Here is a 26,816-nt window from a genome sequence, read left to right as displayed (position 1 = left end):
AATGACAGTAATACTAATTTACCTTACAAAGTGTCCATTTTTTTAAATATGCTGAGGACATGATTCAAGTAGTAGAAAATATAAGGTCCTGAGCTCAAATCTTAGTATCATCAACAGACAAACAAATGAATAAATAAATAATGCAAAACCACTTAGAAAAATTCTGACAGTCACACTAAATTTCTACAATAATATTGCTTTTCAAAAATAACTCCTTCAGGGCTGGGAATATGGCCTAGTGGCAAGAGAGCTTGCCTCTTATACATGAAACCCTGGGTTCAATTCCCCAGCACCACATATATAGAAAATGGCCAGAAGTGGCGCTGTGGCTCTAGTGGCAGAGTGCTAGCCTTGAGCAAAAAGAAGCCAGGGACAGTGCTCAGACCCTGAGTCCAAGCCCCAGGACCGGCAAAAAAAAACAACAACAAAAAATAACTCCTTCAGCAATTAAGTTATATCCAGCATGTAGGATTGTTTTTAATCTATGAGTTGGTTATTTCTAAGAAATGAATTTAATGGAAATATAGCCCTACATCCTTCTAAAGATTTGAAAATTAAGAGGTATTCTCTGGGGACAATGTGTTCTTACTCACCAGATCTCTCAAAGATCACAGGTCAGGATTAAATGCTTGGTGTCATGTTATTATTTTTTAAAAATTATTCTTATTTTGTTTGTAATGGACACCTAATAATAACACATATTTGTGGAGTACAGCGTGATCTTATAATTTTCAGACATGTTTCACTCTTCAAGGTTACTCTTGAGAGTTCATTCCAACCAACCAAACATAATCTTTAAAATATATATATTTATTGCCAAAGTGATGTACAGAGGGGTTACAGTTATATAGTCAAGCAATGAGAACATTTTCTTTTGAACAATGTCACCCCCTCCCACATTTTCTCTCAGTTCTTTCCTTCCCAACTTTCCTCCTTCCAAATTACATAGTTCATTTCCAACAGAGTGTCTAGTGGGTTTCACTGTTGAATTGGTTCACCCTTTGTCCCACCATTTCTATGCTTCCCTTCCTCTCTCCATTTCTGATGAACTTATGTACAAGACAAAGAGTATGGAAAAAATGAGAAATATATGACTGTGCTTTAATATGACACCTCTCCTATATTTGCCTGTAGGTTTTTCCTATATCCATTTCTGAGATCCTCTGAGTAACTTCTTTTGAGACACTTAATGCATGAAGCTTGGCACATCATTCCAATACTAAGATACCATATATATGATGATGATTATGTATCAGTATCATTTTCAAAGATTTATTGAAGGAAAAAAATCACTGCCATCTTTTCAATCAAGTTTTCCAGCACTAACAACTGAAACTATGCTTCAAAATAAAAAGCTAAAGACTTGTTGACCACACTTCAAATTTTGAGTTCTCTGAATTGCTAATTCGTTTTTGCTAATATTTTTCCCACAACTTAAGATTAACCACAATGTTGATGATTTTATCCTAATATCAGTAACTCTAGGCTAAGGAAACCATGATAATTGACAAATAGTTATCATAAACACCACACCACATATTATTTCTTGTTCTTCTTTGGCTTCTTACACAGAAGTAAGCTTTGAATTATCAGTAGCTATGATCAACTTGACCTCAGAGACAGGATTCCTCCTCATGGGGTTTTCTGATGATCGAAGGCTTCAGATTTTATATGCACTGCTCTTTATGGTGATATACCTGCTGGCTTTAACAGGCAACCTCCTCATCATCATAATTACCTTGGATCCTCGTTTGCATTCTCCCATGTATTACTTCTTGAAGCATCTTTCTCTCTTGGACCTCTGCTTCATCTCTGTCACAGTCCCCCAGTCCATTGCAAACTCGCTGATGGGCAACGGTTACATTTCTCTTGGTCAGTGTGTTCTGCAGGTGTTCTTCTTCATTGCCCTGGCGTCGTCAGAAGTGGCCATCCTCACTGTGATGTCTTACCACCGGTATGCAGCCATCTGTCAACCACTGCACTATGAGACCATTATGAACCCAAAGGCCTGCAGCTGGGCAGTGATGGCTGCGTGGAGTGCTGGAGGTCTCTCCGGGCTAGCACACACGGCTGTGAACTTTTCTATTCCTCTTTGTGGGGAGCGTGTGATTCACCAGTTCTTCTGTGACGTTCCTCAGCTGCGGAAGCTAGCCTGTTCCTATGAATTCGTCCTTGAGCTTGCCATGGCTGCCTTCACAACCTCCATGGCGTTTCTCTGTCTCCTTTCCATCATGCTCTCCTATGTTCGCATCTTCTCAGCTGTGCTGAAAATCCCATCCGCCGAGAGCCATACCAAGGTCTTCGCCACTTGCCTCCCACACTTGTTCGTGGTCACCTTCTTCCTCTCAACCGCAGGCTTTGAGTTTCTGAGGCCTCCTTCTGACTCCCCATCCACTATGGACCTCATGTTCGCCATATTCTACACGGTGATCCCTCCCACACTCAATCCGGTCATCTACAGCTTGCGAAAAAAAGCCATGAAGGCAGCTCTGAGAAAGGTGCTGTCTAAAGAATTTTCTCAGAGAAAGGTGTATTTCAAATCACTATTTAAACTCTAATAAAATGGCCCTGTTGACTATGTTTCAGATTGGGCAAAGGTTGAGTCTTATTTCTTTCCAGGACTCCATTCCAACTTTTCTATGTGGGGGACAGGGAGGGAGGGGGTTGGTTGTGGGGCTTGAACACGGTGCCTGGGCACTGTCCCTCAACTTTTGTGCTCAAAGCTGGCATGCTGTCACTTGAGCCACAGCTCCACTTCGGGTGTTCTGGTGGGTAATTGGAGGTAAGAGTCTTGTGGACTTCCCTGCCCTGGCTGGCTTTGAACTGTGATCCTCAAATCTCAGCCTCCTGAGTAGCTAGGATTGATTACAGGTGAGAGCCTCCAGTGCCCAGCGATCTTTTCTAATTGTTATGTTAGTCTCAAGATATAATTTTTCAAAAAAAAAAACTTGCTTCTAAGGATAATGGCTTTTTTCCTTTCCTTCAACCCAAGTATTATTTTAATACATCTTTTTAAAAAATCTCTGTGAAATAAAGGAAAAGTAATTGGTATGTGGCATGACCAACATATTTATAGTTGGTTTTAACAAATGCATCCCAAACTGACATCAGTTAAGTCAACTATATTTATGTGATAGCAAAGCAGCAGTGTATATATGTAATTTCTAGTAGATTTCAAAGGTTCTTATACATGATGCGTATACTTATTCTTATATATGATACTTATATACGTATCTCCCTTCTTATTAAATATTAGAATAGTGAGTTGCACAATGTATTCTGCCTATAATAAATGGACAAGTGCTTTATATTCATTATTTTCTAAATCTCAGCAAATAACTTTTCTGCTATATTGTTCCCTTTCTACTAATGATGACACTACATTTGAAAGAAATTAATTTTCATGAAGTTTTACAAAGATAAAGTAGTAAAGTTGCAATTCAAACTAGCAGTTTTCTTCCTCCATCTCCTTTTTATTTCCTTTGTCAGTGGTGGGGCTTGAACTCTGGGCCTGGGTGATGTCCCTGAGCTCTTCATCTCAAGGCTAGAGCTCTACCACCTGAACCACATCACCACTTTCTAGTGGTTAATTGGAAATAAGAATCATGTGGCTTTTCCTGTCTGGGCTGGCTTTGAACCGCTTGGAGGCTCATACCTGTAATCCTAGCTACTCAGAAGGCTGAGATCTGAGGATTGCAGCCTGGCTTTTAGCCATTGAACCGCAGTTCTCAGATCTTAGCCTCCTGAGTAGCTAGGATTACAGGCATGAGCCATTGATATCTGGCATCTTTCTTAGGGGTAGTCTTTGACCATTTTTAAGGAAATCCAGCAACTGTTATACAGATGATAACAATAGCTACCTCTGAATGTTACATTGTGTTAATTTACTAATTATAGAGCTTTGAAGCAAGTATTCTAATCATTACTTTAGAAAACTAAGACTAAAGATTAAAAAGACTAAGACTAAGATTAAAATTTTTCTCCACTGTTAGTAAACTAATACATAAGAAATCACACCTATTTTAATTATATTTTTATTATCTTAATTTGTACAATTGAGCTACTTAACAAGTCAGTTTATAAGTACAATAAACCTTGATTGATATCAACCCTTTCATCATTCTCCCATTCCTCCCGACCCAGTCCCTCTCCCTCAATTTTCCCAGTTTTATAGGATATGCATTGAATGTTATGACTGCATTCTCCCACTCCCCTTTCTCTCTTCATTTGCCTGACCATTTCCCTGACTCACCCCCATCCCTTTCAAGTACTAATTTCCTGGTATTTTGGTGAACCATCAATTCATTGTTTAATTTTCCTTTGCAAATACTATACTTTGGTTATTATGTTTGTGTACACATGGATACAATCCTGCATGTGTTTGCTTGGATATTTATTAATTAGATCTAGCTTCTAGGTATGAGAGAAAACATGCATCCTTTGTCTCTCTGGGCCTGACTTACTTTATTTAACATTATTTCAATCACTAAAGGCAAACAATTGCTAATGCAGAATATTGTATCCATCCTCGTTTTCATTCACAACCTAAGAGCAAATAGATACTCCATGCAAAATAACTAAAACTACAGAAGATACTTAAAGACATCTTTCATACAGAACATTAACATTAACATGAATAGGTAGAGAAAACAGACCCTACCAGATGAGCGGATGTACATGGAGGAAGAGACAAATCATCTAGGGGGAAAGCATGATACCACACTTAATATTAATGTACTTGATTCTCTCATCAAATGACATAGATTGGGTAGTTGGATCAAAAGACAACACCCAACCATCTGCTGTATACATCAAACCAGTGTTTCTTTGGGGTTTTTTTTCTGAATTCCAACTCATTTATATATCTCTTTGAAAATGCTTTTCCTCCAAAATGTGGGGTTTTGTGTATATATTAACTATAATATAGTAATACTTCACTACTGACTGAGATAACCATCCAGCATCTTCTTTTCCCTTACTGAAACTTTATATTAGTTAATTCCACCCATTGATGCATGAAGGCTTCTAGAAAAAAAAAAAGTATGTTTAGTGGACGTATCACTTCACTGTGTGTGATTCTTTTTTTTAAATTTTTAGTCTTTCATGTATGTTTACTCATACCTGTATATTCAAAGATTTTGCTCTTTTTTTGTAGGTCCTGGGGCTTTGAACTCAAGCCCTGTCCAGAATGCTTATTTGCTCAAGGCTGGGCTTCTACCACTGCCAGACACAGCTTCACTTCCAGTCCCAGGTGTGCTTCGCGGGAGGGGGAGGGATGTTGAATTGGAGACAAGAGTCTCATGGATTTTCTTACTCAGGCTGGCTTTGTACCAAGATCCTCGGATCTTAACCTCCTGAGCAACTAGGGTTACAGGTGTAAACCACCAGCACCAGGGGATTTTGCTCATTTTTAAGTGAGTTGTTTTTTTTAAATGTTATACATGCATAAATGAATATCTCTGTGTCTGCAAGTATATATAGGAAGATTGGTTCATTTGCCTGATATTTGTCCATCAAAATACCTTCCTTTTTGATGCACTCCAGATTATTGATTTTTTTCCTGTATGATTGTTTTAGTGTCCACACACAACCCCAAAGTTACAGAGGTATTTTTATGCTTGCCTTAAAAAATTATAATTCCAGCTCTATCTCTAACCCTGATTGAGTTAAATTCTCCCTGTGCTACAAGGTCCGCAATGTGTTCACTTGTAATTGTTGAAAAATATTCAAAAGTGTGCATCCACAGTCTTTTGTCTATTTGTTATTTTGTGTTACTCCCATTTGCTTCTGAGGTTTCTGTCTGAAGAGTGACTATAAACTCAAGCCCTACCGCATCAAAACTGTGTCTGAGGTAATCATAATGTTTGAGTGATTTGTTTTGTCTTGTTGTGAAATCTTATGAACACCCTACCCGTATATATGTCCCAGCCTTTACTGTCAGCCTCTTTCACTGGAAACTTATCTATATTTGCAGACATTCTTTTGGATCAAGTTTGAATGTTTACACTTTGTTCCTGTCAAGTTATCTTCTTTTTAGGAAAGCCTTAATAAGCAAGAAAATCAAGCTGGCCTATGTCAGTCAAATAAGACAAAAGAGGTAACATAATAAAAATACATGAGACCTTCTGAATCCAAATTTCAGAGTATGCAGATCCCTGTTTTTAGTAAGCTCTCCCTGCAATTCATATGTCTTCTAAAATTTGATAGCCATGGAATTATAGACAGAAAAACTTCTACCTACACAGCCTTCTAAGCCAGGCCCAATTAGTGTGGAAATTTTAATGGTTCCAACTCCATAGAGAGGTAGAATACTTTCATCATTCAATTTAAAATTTTGTATCAAAGTCTCCTCCCTTAAAAAAAAACAAACTCTTTCTCAAGGGAAATAATATGGGTTTAAAAAAATCCCTGTGAGAATATATATCTGAATTGGTATCAGTTTATCTCATGATTTACCCAGACATCAAGAATGCTGTGGTACATTTTCCAATCTGGGATTCGAGGAAGAGGTAAAGGATTATGGCAATTCTGATTAAATATTCTATTAAATATTCTATTCTTCAAGTTGAATTAACCAAAGCAGAACTATTCATTCTAACAAGGAAGGGAGCTGGCCCTATAGAAAATGTGGCCATTTAAAAAGTCTACATGGTTAGTTCATACAAACAGATTACGATTAGGGACCATTGGAGGAAAACCAGGAAATTGGAAAAGGCTAATATTTCATGTTTTTCTACAAATAAATAGTAACACTCCTCCAAACAATCTCTAATATCAGTAAAAGAAACAAATCTCTAGAGAGATGTTTGCTAATGGCATTGTACCATTCCCCCAAAGTTCCACAGTACCTTTTTTATGTTAATAGATTTTAGGTGGGAGAAAGTGATATGAATTACTGAAGCTAAGTGTTGGAATGCATATCTTGATTTTGGTATATAAATTTTCTGCAATTCATATTTCCCATGAAAGGCAGACTAAAAAGACTAAAAGAAGATTACACTAGTTTTGTGAATTAAAATCTGTATTTTGATGAAATCTATCACACTGTCATTTAAAAGTGCTCAAAATATCAGTATTTAGTATTATATTTACTGTTTCTTGATGGCCATTTTTATCAATTGGCAAATTAAAATATAAAGTGAAAAAAAAATTGATAATGATGCTTTGTACAATTTAAAGATTTCAAGGAAAAATGTCACAAAAATATAGAACATGGAAAATTCTGTGATATGTGGCATGAGGAAATAAGTCTCATGATATTCAAGTTAGATTCAACTTGTGATTCATATTTGTGGAATAACTATCAAGAGGCTTTTAGGTGTGTCAGTTAAAGCAAAATTTCTAAAATTTTAAGTTAATTTAGTTGCCACATGTGTTGCAATATGAAGCCACTGACATCTGACAGGCAAAGAAAAAGAAGGTTTATACAAGCCACAGAGTACCAAAATAAAAACCACTGACAACAGAGGATAAACCAAAGGGGAGGGGGGATCAAAGAAAAAGGAGAAAGTTGCACTTGGTACATTCAAAAGAAAAGGAATGTTTATATTGTAACGTTATTCTTCACAAAAGAGAAGATGGGAGAGAGGCAAGGAAAGAGATTGGAAATAGAGGGCAAAAGTAGTTCTTCTACTGGTAAGTAATGGAGAAGCACATTGACTTCAAAGTTTACAATTCTCCTAAGTATCATTTCTCAGAATAAGACTCTCTCTCTGCCTCTCTCTCTCTCTCTCTCTCTCTCTCTCTCTCTCACACACACACACACACACACACACACACACAATCTCACTTACAACATTTCACATCGTTTGGAATGTTGGAAAGTTTCAAACTACTATCACAGCAGTTGTTTTTTTCAATCGTTGACTTAATTCTTCAATGGAAGTAAAAATATGCAAAAGTATGGGAGTTGTTATTAATGACTCCCCACACACCATATACCTATCTACAGTGCAGTGAGGAGTGAATTTTTGCTAATTTCAATGGCACAATAGTTAAAATTCTGGATCATAAAGGAAAAAAGTGTTTTGTCCCTTGTCTGAAATATAACTCAAGTATACTCGTAGTCTCTTTCTCAATTTGTATACTGTGTATTTGCTTTTCTCAAACTTGAGCACCATTTCAAATTAGCTATATTTTCATTACAAGTATCTTTACTGTAAAAAATTGTAAAACGTTGATTATGTCATCAGATAACAAATTATATTAAGATCAGGGAAATAAAGTGACCAAGTAGAAGTTACTTGATACCAAAATATGTAACAGTAAAATGAGATAATGAATGTTTGAAATTTTTAGCACTTTTGGATGTGGGTGTGGGGGAGGGTGTGCACACATGCTACTTCTGAGACTTAAACATAGCACCTGGGTTCTGTCCCTGAACCCTGAGATATGTTTCTAGGCTAGCACTCTATCACTTGAGCCATAGCTCCATGTCTAGCTTTTATGGTGGTTAATTAGAGTTAAGAATCTCTCAGACTTTTCTGCCCAGGCTGGCTTCAAACCACGGTCCTCAGATCTTACCTCCTGAGTAGCTAAGATTACAAGGTGTAAGACACAACCAGCACTCAGATTTCAACGTATTTTTAATGTTGATTGCAATAGGACATCAATTAAATAAAACAGTAATGGGAACAGCATTGACTCCACACATTTGTCCCCTACATCCAAAATAAGCCTTTCAAAATGATGACCATATTGATGGCTAGGTAGGATTCAGGAATAAACAATATTCAAATAACTCATGCTTTAATACTAAATACTACAGTAATTCCAAAATCTAGCTGAGGAATAGCAATTCCTTAACCATTATTTATTAAAATAAATAATGATATAAAAATAAACAATAGCTTTCAGTATTTTTAAATTTACCATAACCTTTCATTTTCTAGGTGCTGCACACTTTGTATTTTCAGTATGATTACAAATAAAACCGGAAAGAATGGATTCCTCCTCATGGGGTTTTCTGAGAATCCTCATCTGCAGCTCTTACAAGCTTTCCTGTTCTTGGTCATGTACCTTTTGGCCTTGACAAGCAACTTCATCATCATCATCATCACAACACTGGATGAGCAGCTCCAGTCTCCCATGTATTACTTTCTGAAGCAACTTTCCCTTCTGGATGCCTCCTTCATCTCTGTCACCGTCCCCCAGTCCATTGACAATTCCCTCACAGGCAATGGCTATATTTCCTATGCTCAGTGCATGCTCCAGGTTTTCTTCTTCACATCTCTGAGCTGGGCTGAGATGGCCATTCTCACCGTGATGTCTTATGACCGCTATGTCGCCATTTGCTACCCACTGCACTATGAGCTCATCATGGATCCCAGAAAGTGTAAGAGAGCTGTGTCAGCTGTATGGGTAAGTGGAGGCATCTCAGGAACTTTGTATATGGCTGTCACATTGTCTATCACATTCTGTGGGGCCAAAGTCATCCACCAGTTTTTCTGTGACATTCCCCAATTACTTAAGTTCTCCTGCTCCAATGATTACCTTGCAGTCATTGGAGTGGCTGCATTCATGTCTCTGATGTCCTTAGCCTGTTTCATCTCCATTGCCTTCTCCTACATCCACATATTCTCCACGGTCCTAAGAATCCCCTCTGCTGAAGGCCGATCTAAGGTCTTCTCCACCTGCCTACCCCACCTTTTTGTCGTCTCATTTTTCCTCTCCACAGGCATCTGTGCCTACCTCAAACCAACTTCAGATTCTCCAACTTCTTTGGACTTTATGTTATCCATAATTTATGCAGTAATTCCTCCAACACTCAATCCAATTATCTACAGCCTGAAAAATGAGGCACTAAAGGAAGCTTTAGGGAAGTTACTTTTGGGTAGCTATTTCACTGGGAACAAAGCTTATCTCTTGTGTTGTTAGTGTGTTTACAATAGGATACTCATGTATCCTTTAGTAATTACAGTTTTTTCATCACTTAATGATCATGGAAAGCAGTAATCTTTTCAATAAATCAATGATATATACATTTTCATCATATGAACACTTCATTACATTTCTTTTTTTCTTTATTGTGAAGTGTAATACAGAGGGGTTACAGATTCATATGAAAAGCAGTGAGTACATTTCTTGTTCTACTTGTTACCTCCTCCCTCATTTCCCCCCTCCTTCCCTTCCCCTTTCCCCCAAGAGTTGTGCAGTCGGTTTGCACCAAATGGCATTTCTTTACTTAAGTCAGTGAAACCATCTTGTTGTTTTATAGTAAGAAAAGTTAATAGTTATGACTTTTTCATGTAGAACCTATACGTTCTAATCTTCCCAATACATGTATATACAACCAAATGACCACATATGGACATATGAACAACCACAATACAATATGAAAACCCATGAATGTGCAATATTACAATAAAAACAAGAAAATAAAGTAAAAATATTTACCAACATCTCAACACATGAAGAACTCATACTTCTTACAAAAATCTTCTAATTTCAAATGTCTACTTAAAATGTTTTGTCTTTTACAGATCAGTTTTACCTATTAGTACAAATGTATATGTCATTACTAAGTTCATCAACATAATTGAACTATTATATTTTTCTTGAAGCCATAAGACTCAATGTAATTTACAAGAAAAATAAGCCCTTAACAATGTGACATGGAGTGGTTATTTTCAGTGTGTTATGCTTCTAATTAATGGCTTCTAATTAATGGTTCACCCCTTCTGAATTCCATCAAATGTATAAAGCTAATTTCTCAAATTGTACCAACTGTTTCAACTGTCTCTTCAACTTGGCCATATTGTTTCCAAAAATATGAAATTATTCATGTATATGTCAGCTAGGTGTGGCCATGTCACTTTGCAGCTGACATGGTTTTATTATTTTGTGATTCAAATATTCCAAAAGAAGCTATTGAATGGTTGATGCCCTACTAGGCGCCTGAAACACAATCACTAGCCAAATACATCATTAGTAAGTGTTGAGTATTGCAATACTTTACCATTTCTAGTATTTTCAAATGTTTAATGATTAAACACACACATATATATGTTTTCTATATTACTTATCCTAATTTAAACATTTAAAGTTTTTATTGTATAGAAGTCTTTATGAGAATTAGAGTGCCAAGTTTTGAAAAACCAAACAACTTTTCCATATCTCTTACTGTCAATTATCTTCATGTCTTTTATTTTTATGCCAGCTCTATAAGGTAAGTTAAGCTGACATGGACCATGATCCTGCTGTTTACACATTCTCATAGGTGGAATAACAGATGTGCACAACTATTAACTCAGCTTCTTATTGGTCAAGGTAAGGTCTTGAGAACTTTGTGTCTGAGCTAGCAAAATAAGCCAGGTTCAGCAAAACAAAGGTGGATTATTATTTTCCCTCCTATTTGGATACTAAAGCTAAAATGAAAACATATGAACATAGGATACAATGTATTTCAGAGAGGAAAAGAGAGGAGGGCTGTTGGGATTTAAAAAAGAAGTGGGGCTGGGAATATGGCTTAGTGGCAAGAGTGCTTGCCTCATATACATGAAGCGCTGGGTTCAATTCCTCAGCACCACATATATAGAAAACAACTAGAAGTGGCACTGTGGATCAAGTGGCAGAGTGGTAGCATAGAGTAAAAAGAAGCCAGGGGCCGTGATTAGGCCCGTAGTTCAAGCCCCAGGACTGGGAAGAAAGAAGAAGGAGAAGGAGAAGGAAAAGGAGAAGGAGAAGGAGAAGGAGAAGAAGATCCATAAAGCCAAGAAAAACAGACACAGTGAAAAGGAGGTTGAAAAATAATTATTGATCCTGTAGTAGCAGCCCTGGAATTGCTAGTGAAGAAACTAGCAATCTTTCTACAAAATAAACCCATATATTACTCATGCCTTAAATTCATATTGCAGGTTAGGTGTGACAGTGACTTGTCCTGCAAGACAAGCAGGAGAAAGACAATTGATGTCTTCTAATATCTCAAACAGGTATAGAGTGAGGCCTTGTCAAGAAAGATAGCATGTTTTTCCATATTGAATCACACTGGCTTACCTAGCATACATGAAGCTCAGGGTTTGATTCTTCAGCACCACATACACAGAAAAAGCCAGAAGTGTCATTGTGGCTCAAGTGGTAGAGTGCTAGCCTTGAGCAAAAGAAGCTCAGGGAGAGTGCCCAGGCCCAGAGTCCAAGCCCCAGGACAAAGAGAGAGAGAGAGAGAGAGAGAGAGAAAGAGAGAGAGACAGACAGACAGAGACAGAAAGACACAGAGAGAGAGACAGACAGAGAGATAGACAGAGAGAGAAAGAGGAGGGAAGAGGAGAGAAGAGAAGAGAAGAGAAGAGAAGAGAAGAGAAGAGAAGAGAAGAGAAGAGAAGAGAAGAGAAGAGAAGAGAAGAGAGAAAAGAGAGAAATTTGATGCATACCTACTGAGAAGTTTAAGCACTGGAGGACTTGTGCAATGGTCCACCCTCCAAGGTAAGGAATTAATCCTATCCCATAGAAGTCGCTGTGGAAATGGAGCACAGAGCACACGACCTCAAGAACGTGAAAACTGCATGTATTTCTGCCAAGTACGACTTACAGCTCAAAGTCTTGGTCTTCCTAATCTCTTCCTTCTGACAGGATCTGAATGTATGTCTGGGTACAGTAGGAATATCTTAAGAGAAGCTTTGCCCTAGATTCTTGTATTTACTTCCAGGTAGGACTCAAAACTCCATACCTTAAGATGAAGTACATCCCTGTACATTCTAATTGTTTTTCAAAGTGCACTGTGTCTCTGTGTACATCACTTTGACAAAACATAAGAAAAAAATAGCTGGGGATATGGCCTAGTGACAAGAGCGCGTGCCTCATATACTTGAAGCGCTGGGTTCGATTCCCCAGCACAACATATACAGAAAATGGCCAGAAGTGGTGTTATGACTCAAGTGGCAGAGTGCTAGCCTTGGGCAAAAAGAAGCCAGGGACAGTGCTCAGGCCCTGAGACCAAGGCCCAGGACTGGCAATTATGTGTGTGTGTGTGTGTATGTGTGTGTAAATAATATATAAATATATAAATACATATAAAAAAAAATATATATATATATAAACAAAGATCACTCTGTGCCTGTATGGAAATACCATAGATAACCATATTATCAAAATAAGCTAATTCAAAAATAGAATAATAAAATACCATACACACATATTGTTTCTTTCATTCCATGTATGTAAAAAGAGTTCAACATTTTTGAAATCAAAAATGTAACATAGCACATAAATAGAAAGAAATCATATGATCATCACAATAAATGCTAACAAAGCCTTTGACAAAATTCAATATCACTTCACAATAAAATCCATTTAGAAACTAAAAACAGAAAGAATGTGCCTTTAAATAACAAGGTTATATATGCTCAACCAAACATTGTGCTAAATGGGGAGAAAATGAAATCATTTCCTTTGAAGTGAGAAAGGAGACAAATACACCACCTTCTGCATTCTTATTGAACAGTGTTTGAATTCTGAACTCAATAATGCAAGAGAAAGAAAGAAATGGGATACAAGCAGGAAAGAAATAAATCAAGTTAGTCCTATTTTCAGATGATAGGATTCTGTACGGAAATAAACAATGCCTGTGAAAGTAGGAAGCGGACTCAGAAATTACCAAGAGAATAGATTTATTTCCAGCAAGTTAGAAAGTTGATGCAAATATTTTACTAAATTTCAGTTTATGGGGTCACCCTGTGATCTTTCCAGGTGCTGATACTGAACACTTGCTCCTTTAACAGTATTTCATTATGATTTAATCACTATATCACGTATCATTTTCATTCATTACATCACATATCATGTACTATCACATTTTTCACTATCCTTTGCCATCTTAATGATGACCAACCTAACATCTCCAATCTGAGATCCAACATATAAATCCAGTGTCATGGATAAACATAAGCATTAATTTCTAGTTTTATAACAGGCCTGAAATTATAGATTTATTTAGGGAAAAATAAGTGTAGTTGTCTTTCAGAAATGCATGAATTACTGTGATATAACAATTATTTCCATAACATGGAGTTCATTTCATCTTATGTGTTCATAAGGGTATAGCTATTGGGCCTTGTAATGCTCTGCTATGACTTGCCTAAACCTGTACTAATTATTCCCAATAAGGGAGACCATAGAGTCCATGTTTCTTTGGGTCTGGCTCACTTCACTTAGTATAACTTTTTCCAAGTCCTTCCATTTCCTTACAAATGGAACAATGTCATTCTTTCTGATAGAGGCATAAAATTCCATTGTGTATAGGTACCACATTTTCCTGATCCATTCGTCTACTGAGGGGCATCTGGGTTGGTTCCAGATTCTCACTATGACAAATTGTGCTGCGATGAACATTGTTGTGCTGGTGGCATTACTGTGATTTTGTTTGTGGTCTTTTGGATAGATACCCAAAAGTGGGGCTGCTGGGTCATAGGGGAGTTCTATATTTAGCCTTCTGAGGAATCTCCATACTGCTTGCCAGAGTGGCTGAACCAGTTTACATTCCCACCAACAATGAAGTAGGGTTCCCTTTTGGCCACATCCCCTCCAACAATTGTTATTATTAGTTTTCTTGATATATGACATTCTTGCTGGGGTGAGATGGAATCTCAATGTTGTTTTGATTTGCATTTCCTTTATGGCCAATGATGTAGAGCATTGTTTCATATGTCTCTTGGCCATTCTCATTTCCTCATCAGAGAAGTTTCTTTGTAAGTCTTTAGCCCACTTGATGAGGGGGCTCTTGGTTCTTTGCGGTTTTGTTTTGGAAGAAGGTAATTTTTTTAGTTCTGCATATATTTTAGAGATGAGGCCTTAGTCTGTTGAATGTCCGGTAAGTTGTAACTACTTTCAACGTCCTATGTGTATCTGTAGCTTCTATTATTGATGATGTTCTTGTATCACCTTCCTGTGGTTGTACCTACACTATCTCTGTAATCTTATCTGAGTATATTGGAAACCGTGTTTACTGGTATTGGAAGTAGGAAATTCAAAGGGAATACCAAATTTGAGAGACACAGGGTAAAAAAAGAGAAACAACTACAAAAGCAATACTTGCAAAACTGTTTGGTGTAAGTGAACTGAACACCTGGTGGGGGGGGGGAAAGAACGGAAAAGGGGGGGAGGGAGGGGGGTATGAGGAACAAGGTAACAAACAGTACAAGAAATGTATCCAACGCCTAAAGTATGAAACTGTAACCTCTCTGTACATCAGTTTGGTAATAAAAATTTGAAAAAAAAAAAAAAAGAAATGCATGAATTAACAAAGAGTTCACATGTTCTCAGACCATTTCCAGGAGCAGGCATTCAAGTCTTCCTGGTTGTCTCCTGAGAGCTTTTGCATCAGAAATGTGGAGCACTGATCCCTGACTTTTAACAAGCTCTCCAGTAAATTTACATATGGTGTGCATTCTGAGAGCCACTACAGTCTACCACACTAATCCTCACTTGTGTGGAGACCTAAATTCTCTCATTTCCCAGGTGGTAGAGTTGCAGAATATTTTTGTCATTTAGTTTCCAAAAATATTCTTCTCCTCAAAAAATAAGAAATCTGGGCTGGGAATATGGACTAGAGGCAAGGGTGCCCGCCTCACATACATGAAGCCCTGGGTTCAATTCCTCAGCACCAAATATATAGAAAAGGCCAGGAGTGGCGCTGTTGCTCAAGTGGTAGAGTGCTAGCCTTGAGCAAAAGGAAACCAGGAACAGTGCTCAGACCTTGAGTCCAAGCCCCAGGACTGGCAAAAAAATAAATAAATAAAATAAAATAAAAATAAAAAATATGAATAAACTTTTTCTCTAGGGAAAAAATATAACATGGTTTGCTTTTTTTAAATATGTGAGATTAGAGAGCAGAAATGTCAGAAGCAAGCTCATGATCATCTTGGATGTCTGCTAACAGACTAAAGAAACTTGTGGTGAGTTTTCCAATTTGGGAGCAAGGATACAGGGAAAGGTTTTATGAAAAACTAACATACTACATGTTGAATTTGGAAAAGGAAACCCACAAATTTACAAGAAATGTATCCAATGCCTAACGTACGAAACTGTAACCCCTCTGTAAATCACCTTGGCAATAAATAAGAAAAAGTAAATAAATAAATAAATAAATAATGAAATAAGCTTACCTCCTATAATGAGCATATTTAGGAAGTCTATATATTTTGTTCATATAAATGTATTTAAAGTAACAGGCTGTATGTGGAAAACCTGTAAGTTGAAAAAAAGGCTTATAATTATGTGATTATAAAAAAATAAATAATGTGATTATAAATTTAAAAAATCTATAAAAAACTTCTTTAACATCTCTGATGTTAGTTGGGGAACAAAACTTTAGCTTGACATACATGGAATGTAATTATGGCTGTCTTCCTGTGTTCTTTCATGCTTTTTATTAGTATTGATAAATTTTGGATATAAATAAGCAGCAAATAAGCAAACGCGAAGGCCTAGAGTTCATCTCTCAGTCTTTTATATAAGATTTCTGATACATAATTTTAAGCTATAAAAAACAGATTCAAATATTAAATTGGTGGAGGGGGGGATCTGTCATGAGTCTTGAACTCAGCATCTGGGCACTGTCCCTGAGCTTTTAAGTTTTTGTGATCAAGACTAGCACTCTACCACTTGATCCATTCCTCCACTTTCAGCTCATAGAATTTCTTGCCCAGGCTGTCTTTGAACCATGATCCTCAGATTTTAACCTCCTCAGTATCTAGGATTACTGGTATAAGCCACCAGCACCCAGATATTCAAATATTGAATTTACCTCGTGGGAACCAGATAAAAATACATTGTGGATTGAATGAAATATATATTGTGATAGATTTAACCTGACATGAGACCAGCCCTATAAAAACAAACACTCAAAATTTCTGTTTAATTACTTGTTTATTGACACTGCATGTATACAGTTGGCAGCTTAAAATATTAAAACAAAAAATAAAATATGGAAAATAATTCTGTTTATCATCTTACAAAGTTGAAGAAAAGATGGTAGGCAAAAAACAGAACTTGGATCAATGTGTAATGGTCCTTTTCTGATTATCTACTTAGTTCTGTGACAGAAATAGAAAGACTACCAGTTCTAGTCCAGCCTGGACGAGGTGAGAAAGATCCTATTGCAAAACCAAAATGGAAAGGCAAGTGCTCAGAGCTTATCTCAATAATAAGGCCCTTGATTACAAGTTACATGAATCTGGACTCCAGGCCCATTGTTATAAAATAAAATAAAATGTAGACCCTAGAAACAAAACTTATGTTAGAATGCTAACCTGAACTCTAACGCTCCATATTTTCTCATTCTGGTTTAATATTTGAATGCAAATCAGTAAATTTGAGAACACTCTACGTAGAATAAATCTGTGATTCATATTCATAGAATGAGTCAAGATGGCTTTAAGTGTACCAACTAAAACAACAATTCAAAACTTTTAGTAAACTTAACAACCATTTGTATTGCAATCTGAAGTTAGTCAAGTCTCCCAGTTACTATGATCTAGAAAAGTGGTACTCAGATGCTAAGTTCATTCTCCAAAAGAGCAAAGCTGAGGGAGAAGCAGAATGATTCTCCACTGTCAATAGGAGAGGCAGGAATAAGATGACCAACCCCCCCCCCCAAAAAAAAAACCCATGATGTCTCAGTTTTGTCAGTAATCAAAGTAGAATCCCCACATCGTTTAATACTCCCTTGGATATCACTTTTTGTTGTTGTTGTTGTTGTTGTTGTTGTTGTTGTTGTTGCTGCTGCTGTTGTTGTTTTTAATTGAGTAAGGTATTTATACCATGCCATTTAAAGGAAATATTTGATTGCTTCTATTTGGTAGATATCACTTTTAAGGATGATTCGTTGAGCCACAAAAAGCTATCAGGTGAGATTTCATGTGGTTTAGAACAAACATTATAAAGATTGATATAGCAAATTTTACATGTTACCCAGCAAGGAAGACTATATGATAACATGAGATTAATTACTAATTAATTCTTAAATGCTAATATAGCAGCTAGTGACAGAAGAGCAAATGGATATTTCCGTTCTATAAAGATCAAAATCCTGCATAAGGAATTAAAAGGCTTCCCTTCTCTGAGATGTCAGTTGCTTTATATCTCTAGTCTCTTCCTAAAAATGATTAGTGAGAGTTTGAATATTTTCTTGACTTTTAAAACTATCACAGAGCAGCTGAGATAAAAGACATAAAGATAGAAAGAAATTTAAAGAATGAGCTGCTTTTTAAGATCCTTTGTAGTGCACAATGAATGCCAATTTGATTGATTCACCTGAAGTGAAAATAAAGAGCATTTAAAATTAACATTGAAACAGATATGTAATACAATCAAATGGGAAACAAAATTGAAAGTAGAATGTAGCGCCTTTGCAATTTGGCTCTAGATTTTAGTGAAATATCAAGCTACTAACACTAAAATTAAAGGGAAATTATATGATCCGTTTAAACCGTGGTTCCAAAATAATAAAACATTCTCAAGAAAATGACCATATTGTTTGCTAGCAAATAAAAAAGCATTAGTTATCCGTAGCTAATTCTTAAATACTAAAAAAGAAAATATGCTAATAACAAACACATAACCCATCCAATGCTCAGAAATCTGTCACCAAACACTCACTGAAATATTTCTGTTGATTACTTTCAATCAAGCCAATGGATTTCCTCTGTAAGTGGAGTAGTGTTTCTCAAGTAGCAAACTCACATTTTCCCTTAAAGGCAAAAGTGAAATGACCACATTTATAATCAAAAGTTACTCTTTGTTTACACTATAAATTGATATACTAAAAATATGCATTTGTCACCATTGGATTATCCACATCAAATAAATAACAAGCTATTAAGCAACAATTGCTTACAACATTAACAATTGGAATAAACAATGATGAAAACATGTAAGTTATTTTATTATAATTCTACTGCATTTCCCTTATCTTTTAAGATTCCAGCTGCTGTTACAATTTATATTTTCAAATTGATGAAGACAAATTGGACCACAGTGACTGGATTCCTCCCCATGGGGTTTTCTAGCCATCAAGAACTGCAGATCTTACATGCTTTCCTGTTCATGGTGATATACCTACTGGCATTAGTAGGTAACTTCACCATTGTCACCATCACAACACTGGACAAGCGTCTCCAATCGCCAATGTATTTCTTCCTGAATCAACTTTCTCTTCTGGACATCTCTTTTGTTTCTGTCACAGTGCCCCAGTCCATTAATAATTCTCTGACAGGAAATAGCTACATTTCCTATGCTCAGTGTGTGCTCCAGGGTTTCTTCTACATGTCTTTGGCCTGGGCTGAGTTGTCCAATCTCATAGTGATGTCTTATGACCGCTATGTAGCCATCTGCTTCTCATTGCATTATGACTTCATCATGGATCCCAGAAACTGTAAGAGAGCTGTGATAGCTGTATGGGTAACTGGAGGCATCATCGGAACTTTGTACACAGTTGCCACATTTTCTATCACATTCCGTAAAGCCAAAGTAATTCACCAGTTCTTCTGTGATATCCCCCAATTGATCAAGCTCTGCTGCTCAAATGATTACCTTGCAGTCATTGGAGTGGCTGCCTTCCTGTCTCTGGTGGCCTTAGCATGTTTCATCTCCATTACCTTCTCCTACATCCACATATTCTCCACGGTCCTAAAAATCCCCTCTACTGAAGGCCGATGTAAGGTCTTCTCCACCTGCCTGCCAAACCTTTTGGTTGTTTCATTTTTTCTCTCCACAGGCATCTGTGCATATCTCAAACCAACTTCAGACTACTCAACTGCCTTAGATCTTTTGCTATCTATCTTTTACACAGTAATTCTCCCAACACTCAACCCTGTTAGCTACAGTCTGAGGAATGAGACCATGAAAAGAGCTATACAGAGGTTAATATTGGATAGAAAATTCACTGAGAAACAAATGTTTTGTGGTGCCATTAATGACTCTCCAATATTATGTACAAGGAAGTTTTTGTCAGAAGAATTCCTTCAACATGTAGTGTTACTGAAAAGCAATCGAAATTCATTGTAGTCATGCACTCCTTTGTTGAATGGCAACTCCTTTGTACAATTACTTAAAGATAATAAAAATATTTTAATAAAGCAATATTTTGTAGTATATACTATTATTCCTCATATATATGTATATATATATATATATTTCCTCTCGTGTTAAAGATAGTTGTACATAAAAATGAATATGAGCTTTAAGAACTGTGGCAAGAAACATTCACCAGCTTAATATAACAGACATAAGTACAAATGACTATATATCCTATCTTTTATCCATTCAGTTGCTAATAATCCATATACAATAACATACAAATATATCCATTTCCTTTGTGAATTGTACCAATAATATCTTTCTATATTATTTTTATTGTGCCCGTTCTGGGGCTTGAACTCTGACAAAGCCTGGGAGTTCTCTTTGAGAATTTTTTTTTTTTTTTGGCCAGTCCTGGGCCTTGGACTCAGGGCCTGAGCACTGTCCCTGGCTTCTTTTTGCTCAAGGCTAGCACTCTGCCATTTGAGCCACAGCACCACTCTGGCCATTTTCTGTATATGTGGTGCTGGGGAATCGAACCCAGGGCCTCATGTATATGAGGCAGGCACTCTTGCCACTAGGCCATATCCCCAGCCCCTCTTCGAGAATTTTTGATCGAAGCTATCACTGTGAGCCACAGCACCACTTCCAATTTTCAGGTGGTTAATTGGAGATAGTACAGGTTTAGGCAAGTCTTAGCAGACCAGCACAAGAGCCCAATAGCTATACCCTTATGATCACATAAGATGATGCTAAGTGAAATGAACTCCATGTTATGGAAACGATTGTTATATCACAGTTGTAACTACTTTCAATGTCCCATCTGTATCTATAGCTTCTATTATTGATGATGTTCTTGTATAACCTTCCAGTGATTGTACCTACACTATCTCTGTAATCTTATCTGAGTATATTGGAAACCGTGTATACTGGTATTAGAAGTAGGAAATTGAAAGGGAATACCAAAATTGAGAGACACAGGGTAAAAAAAGACAAACAACTACAAAAACAATACTTGCAAAACTGTTTGGTGAAAGTGAACTGAACACCTCAAGGGGGAAAGGGAAAGGGGGAGGAGGGTGGGGGTATGAGGGACGAGGTAACAAACAGTCCAAGAAATGTATCCAATGCCTAACGTATAAAACTGTAACCTCTCTGTACATCAGTTTGATAATAAAAATTTGAAAAAAAAAAACTGTGTCACTGGTTCCTTACTATATTTTTAAGTGCATATGTTATTGCAAATTAATTTGTCTTTTTGATTTGCTAGAAAACTTTGTGTGGTAGTATTTTAAATAAAACATCAAAGATCCTAACTTATTAATAAGGACCTAATTTTTTAGTTATCCTGTAAATCCATTTACATTAATATTTTTACTTTTGGATGAATCTAAGATACATAAGGATGAGGTAACTAATAAAATCTCTTCCAAAACTGAGCAGCGGTTGGTCACATATGTAATCCTAGCTCCTTAGGAGGCTGAGACATGACAATACAGTTCAAAGCCAACTCAAATAGGAAAATCAGTAAGATTCTTATCTCCAATTAACTCCTAACGAGCCACAAGATGGGTAGAAACCACTAAAGAGCCACAAGTGGTAGAGCACTGGCCTCGAGCAAAAAAATCTCAAGGACAGAAGCTCAGAGAAAGAAACCAGGCCCTGAGTTCAAGGCATAGGACTGGCACACACACACACACAAAAATGTCTCATCCAAAAAGACTAAAGAAAAGCATGGCATTGCTAGGGCATACTTCCAACCCAAGCTACTTATGAGGTTGAAGCAGTTCAATCCAGTCCAGGAAAACGTTTCGCAACTTTCTACCTCAAAATTGAAAAAACAAAACAAAAAAAAAAAAAAAACACAACATGTAGGAACTAGTTGAGGCACAGCTTTGTTGTGGCTATTGATGTAAGATCTTTAAACTTTTTAAAATACCTTTTATGAACTATGCCTCAAACACTTTCTAGGCAAGAATCAAAGTTTTTGTCAAAAAGTACAAAGTAAATTTAGAACCAGGATTCAAACATGGTCAACCTGAGTTTAATGCCTTCATAATGAACACATAAGTCCATGTACCTTCTGTAATTTGGTACGTAATGATAACAAGTGATAAATTTCTATATATATAAAAAATTAACAAATAGTATTAAGAGCAATAAAGAATTTCACAATAATTTTAGAAAAGAATTTCAAAAACTTGAAATCAATAATATCTTTTCCTAATAATAGTATCTCTCCTGATTGGAGTATAAGGGAAAAAACCCACTTATGGAAAATGCAAAGTTTTTAAGCATTGTTAAGGAGATATTATGATAAGTTCTAATATCCAAGATCACCTTGTGAGTTTTTCAAGTAGTACCATTGGACGGTTTCTAGGAACTCTCAGAAAATATATTCACTACTTTTAATGTCATAATAAATGACTGAAATAACTGACCAAACTCGGAGATTCAACACCAAGGTCTCAAGGTTAAATAAACATAAAGATGACCACAGACATCTAAGTTTCCAGGAGGCCCAATCTTTGAGCCTCCAGTACTTTAAAACTCATGTAAGTTTTCCTTTCAGAAGTGCACGACTCAGCTGGCAAAGTGCTGCTTCTCACATGGAGCTCAGACCCACAGCCCAGGCTGCACCTGAGACCCTGGCAGGCTCTCAGCTTCCTCCCCAGCTCCCACCTGAGACCTTCTACATGGGAACTTGTCAGTATACAGCTTGTACCTCTTAATTTTTCACAATTCTCTAGACAGTTCATGTGTCCTTTAAACTTTCCACAACCTGAGCTACAGGCAACAGAATCGCAGGTTTGCCAATCCACTCTGTCTTCATATGGAAATTTCAACTATCCCAATTTTAGCTGTTGGAGGAAAAGAGAAAATGATTTCTTTTTTTCATTTAGTCTGTATGTGTTTTGAAAGACGCCACCCTATGCCTTTGCTGAACAGCCATTAGTGGCCCTGTTCTCTGGGAAAACTATGTTGTTAGTCCGTGTGATTCTAGAAGAGATGTCAGATGTTATGACAACCTTCCATAGTTACCTACACACCTAGAAGACAAGCGGTGAGTTTTCAAATCTTGAATGAGGGAGGAGGAAAGACTATGAGAATTATGACAAGATTTACAGTCTTCAAACTGCATTAGAGAACCAAGACTTCTAATTTTAACATGAGAGGGAGTATAGATCACTGAAAATGAGCAAGTTTTACAAACCCTATTATTTGATTTATGTACATTTATTACACACTGGAAATCAATTGAAAACCTTTTAATGAGAAATGTTGGTATTTATATATTTATGTAATTAAAGAACCTTCCAAGCTCTTGAAAAAATTTCTGACATTGTTAGGTAGTACAGAAAAACTTTTACTGAATACAAATTCAATTTCATTATACTTTTTTGCCAGAAGTCCCTTTGTGTCTCTTAAAATATATGCTCATAGTCAAGTGACAGTGGCTCACACCTGTAATCCTAGCTACTCAGAAGCCTGAGATCTGAGGATCATGATTCCAAGCTAGCTCAGGCAGGAGCATCCATAAGACACTTAAATACCACAAAGTTGAAAGACCTATGGCTCAAGTGGTAAAACACTAATCTTGAGCAAAATAATTTTTGACAGTAGTAATAATAGTAATACATTCTACAATGTATTAGATATCAAAAATGAGAGGTTAATTCTCAGGAACTGCAGAAATAAACAATGATTAACAAACAGGTAGTTTATTTAAGCTTCTTTGACTGGATTTCACATATGATTAAATTTTCCAGGTGCTAATACAATTTGTATTTCCCAAATGGTTCTGACAAACAGAACCAAAGTAAGTGGATTCCTCCTCATGGGGTTTTCTGAGAATCCTCATCTGCAGTTCTTACAAGCTTTCCTGTTCTTGGTGATGTACCTTTTGGCCTTGACAAGCAACTTCATCATTATCACCATCACAACACTGGATGAGCAGCTCCAGTCTCCCATGTATTACTTCCTGAAGCAACTTTCCCTTCTGGATGCCTCCTTCATCTCTGTCACCATCCCCCAGTCCATTGAAAATTCCCTCATGGGCAATGGCTATATTTCCTATGCTCAGTGCGTTTTCCAGGTTTTCTTCTTCACGTCTTTGGGCTGGGCTGAGGTGGCCATTCTCACCGTGATGTCTTATGACCGCTATGTAGCCATTTGCTTCCCACTGCACTATGAGCTTCTCATGGATCCCAGAAAATGTAAGAGAGCTGTGACAGCTGTATGGGTAAGTGGAGGCATCACAGGAACTTTGTATATGGCTGTCACATTGTCTCTCACATTCTGTAAAGCCAAAGTAATTCACCAATTCTTCTGTGATGTCCCTCAAATCGTGAAGCTCTCCTGCTCCAATGATTACCTTGCAGTCATTGGAGTGAATATTCTCATGATTTCGGCAGCCTTCGCCTGTTTCATCTCCATTGCCTTCTCCTACATCCACATATTTTCCACAGTTCTAAGAATCCCCTCTGCTGAAGGCCGATCTAAGGTCTTCTCCACCTGCCTGCCACACCTCTGTGTAGTCTCAATTTTCCTCTCCACAGGCTTCTGTGCATACCTCAAACCAACTTCAGACTCTCCAACTGTTTGGGACCTAGTGTTACCTGTTTGTTATACAATAATACCTCCAACACTAAACCCTGTTATCTACAGTCTGAGGAATGAGGCCATGCAGGGAGCTTTAAGACGATTCCTCTTAGCTGGCAGAATCACTGAGATAAAAGGATTCATGTTGTGTTGGTACCTATGAAAGATTGTTTATCTGGACCTTTGTCCTAATTTTAGTTCACATAGATAATACTATTAAAAAGTAGTACCATTTTTCTGTTGCCAAATTATATGGCAATTTACATTTCTAAGCTCTTCATTACCATTTATTTTCCTAAGTCATTGAAATAAATTTTGTTCTTAAGGTAAGAAAAAATTGATTAGTGTCCCTTTATATAGCCACAGTACTTCCTAACCATCCCAGCTATGTATGTATATGTATTACCAGATATGTATACATGGACATGTTAATCACAACCTTAACACATTTTTTAACAACAGCATGGGTTAATATTACATAAACAAGAAAAGAAAGTGATATTTACCACTAATTCCATGCACAAAAGAAGACGTGATTTTTACAAAACCTTCTAATTTCCAATTTCTATTTTAAAATTTTATACTAATTTTACAAATCATACCAATTTACATATTCCTATGAATTTCCACTTATTATTATGTAATTCTTTTGATTGCATAGTACTTAGTATAATTTATGTGAAAATAATTTTACAATATGACATGCGCTATTTTCAGTTATTTAGTCTTAAATAATTTATAGTAAAATCTAAGATTCATGTCTTCATAATTCCATGTGCTAGGTTTAGTCTATCAAAGTGTACAAACTGTTCAACTGACTAGTCAATATGGCCATTTGACTACTAAATATTAAACATTAAATTTTTCAATTGGCTATTCAATATAGACATTTATTTCCCAAAATACATTGACAATTTGTGTCTCTGTTACTTTATGGATATAGTGATTTTATTATCTCATAATAAAAATATTCCTGTAGAAATTATTTGGTGGTTGGTCAAGAAAAGTTGTAAACAAAATATCTGAATGCATAAACATCATTTAAAAATCTATTGTTTTTACAGTTTTTACTTTTTCAAATGTGTAATAGCTCAAATTAAACATACTCATAATAGGTATTTTTCCCCTGTAATTCATGGTTTTATATTTTTCCTATTTTATGAAAGCATTCATAACTATTATTATGGCAATTTTTATTAATCAAACTATTTACACTATTTCTCACTTGAGATTTCACACTCTCACATGCTACAGTACTAAACGAATGAATTTCTGTGTGTGAAGTACTATTTCATGACTTATGTGAGCTTACAGGATAATCCACTAGACCTCCCTTAAGTAAAAGCTCTATAGCTGCAAGAATAAATGGGTGTAATATGATGATACTAAGTGAAAAGAACTCCAAGTTATGGAAACAAGTGGTTGATCATTGTTTTTGTTATTATCAACATACCATGAGAAATTATGTCCTTTTTCTTTTGTCTTTTTTTCCCCATGGTTTTACCCCTGATATCACTGTAACTGATTTTGCCACCCTGGATATTGTATACATGTGTATTGGAAATAGGGAAGGGAAAGGGAATATCAAAATCGAGAGACAGGAAAAAAAGATAAACCAATTCAACAGTAATACTTACAAAACTATATCGTGTAAACCAACTGCACAACTCATGGGGGGGAATGGTAGGGAGAAGGCAGGGGGGTGGAATAAGAGGGGGGTAAAAAATTGGATAAGAAATGTAACACTGCCCTACAAATGAAACTATAATCCCTGTGTACATCACTTTGACAATAAAAAATGAATAAAATATAAAAATAAAATGTCTATTATCAAACTAAAAAAAAACAAGAAAGAATAAATGGGTGTAAAGAAAATGTACATTGCATTTCTTAAACTTCTAAACTCTCTATCACTGGTCTCTGAAAAATAGTTCTTAAATTTTAATTACAAAAGAGTTGTCAGCACATAGGATAATATTCCTGTGAAAGAACAGAAAACATAATGGACTTAAAATTGGCATCACTCTTTTAAGGTATGCATAAGAAGAAATTTTTACTGCTGTATTGTACGGAATTTTTCATATTTTTGTATTTTACTTTTCCTAGATTTTTTAAATCATATTTTTATTATCTTTAAGCATTTGTACAAAGAAGTTACTACTCAGCAAATCAGTTTATATGTACATCTTGAGTACTGTCACCCC

The 26,816-nt window shown here is 36.4% G+C and overlaps 4 protein-coding genes across 4 annotated transcripts; all 4 read left to right on the top strand.

The window, feature by feature from the left end:
* Positions 1-1,598: 1,598 nt before the first annotated feature.
* LOC125352202 (olfactory receptor 14J1-like) lies at positions 1,599-2,558 on the top strand. The gene has a single exon (XM_048347331.1). The coding sequence runs from the start codon at positions 1,599-1,601 to the stop codon at positions 2,556-2,558; it is 960 nt and encodes a 319-aa protein (XP_048203288.1).
* Positions 2,559-8,916: 6,358 nt separating this feature from the next.
* Positions 8,917-9,876, top strand: LOC125353552 (olfactory receptor 14J1-like). Its single transcript, XM_048349249.1, has one exon. It carries the CDS (start codon positions 8,917-8,919, stop codon positions 9,874-9,876), a length of 960 nt encoding a protein of 319 aa, XP_048205206.1.
* A 9,072-nt stretch (positions 9,877-18,948) lies between these two features.
* LOC125353551 (olfactory receptor 14J1-like) lies at positions 18,949-19,998 on the top strand. Its single transcript, XM_048349248.1, has one exon. The coding sequence runs from the start codon at positions 18,949-18,951 to the stop codon at positions 19,996-19,998; it is 1,050 nt and encodes a 349-aa protein (XP_048205205.1).
* A 3,808-nt stretch (positions 19,999-23,806) lies between these two features.
* Positions 23,807-24,775, top strand: LOC125353550 (olfactory receptor 14J1-like). The gene has a single exon (XM_048349247.1). It carries the CDS (start codon positions 23,807-23,809, stop codon positions 24,773-24,775), a length of 969 nt encoding a protein of 322 aa, XP_048205204.1.
* The last annotated feature ends 2,041 nt before the right edge of the window (positions 24,776-26,816 follow it).

The sequence above is a fragment of the Perognathus longimembris genome, chromosome 6 (assembly GCF_023159225.1).
Source record: "Perognathus longimembris pacificus isolate PPM17 chromosome 6, ASM2315922v1, whole genome shotgun sequence".
NCBI lineage: Eukaryota > Metazoa > Chordata > Mammalia > Rodentia > Heteromyidae > Perognathus > Perognathus longimembris.
The sequence above is the reverse complement of the archived record's forward strand: the minus strand, read 5'-3'. Positions and strand labels throughout refer to the sequence as shown.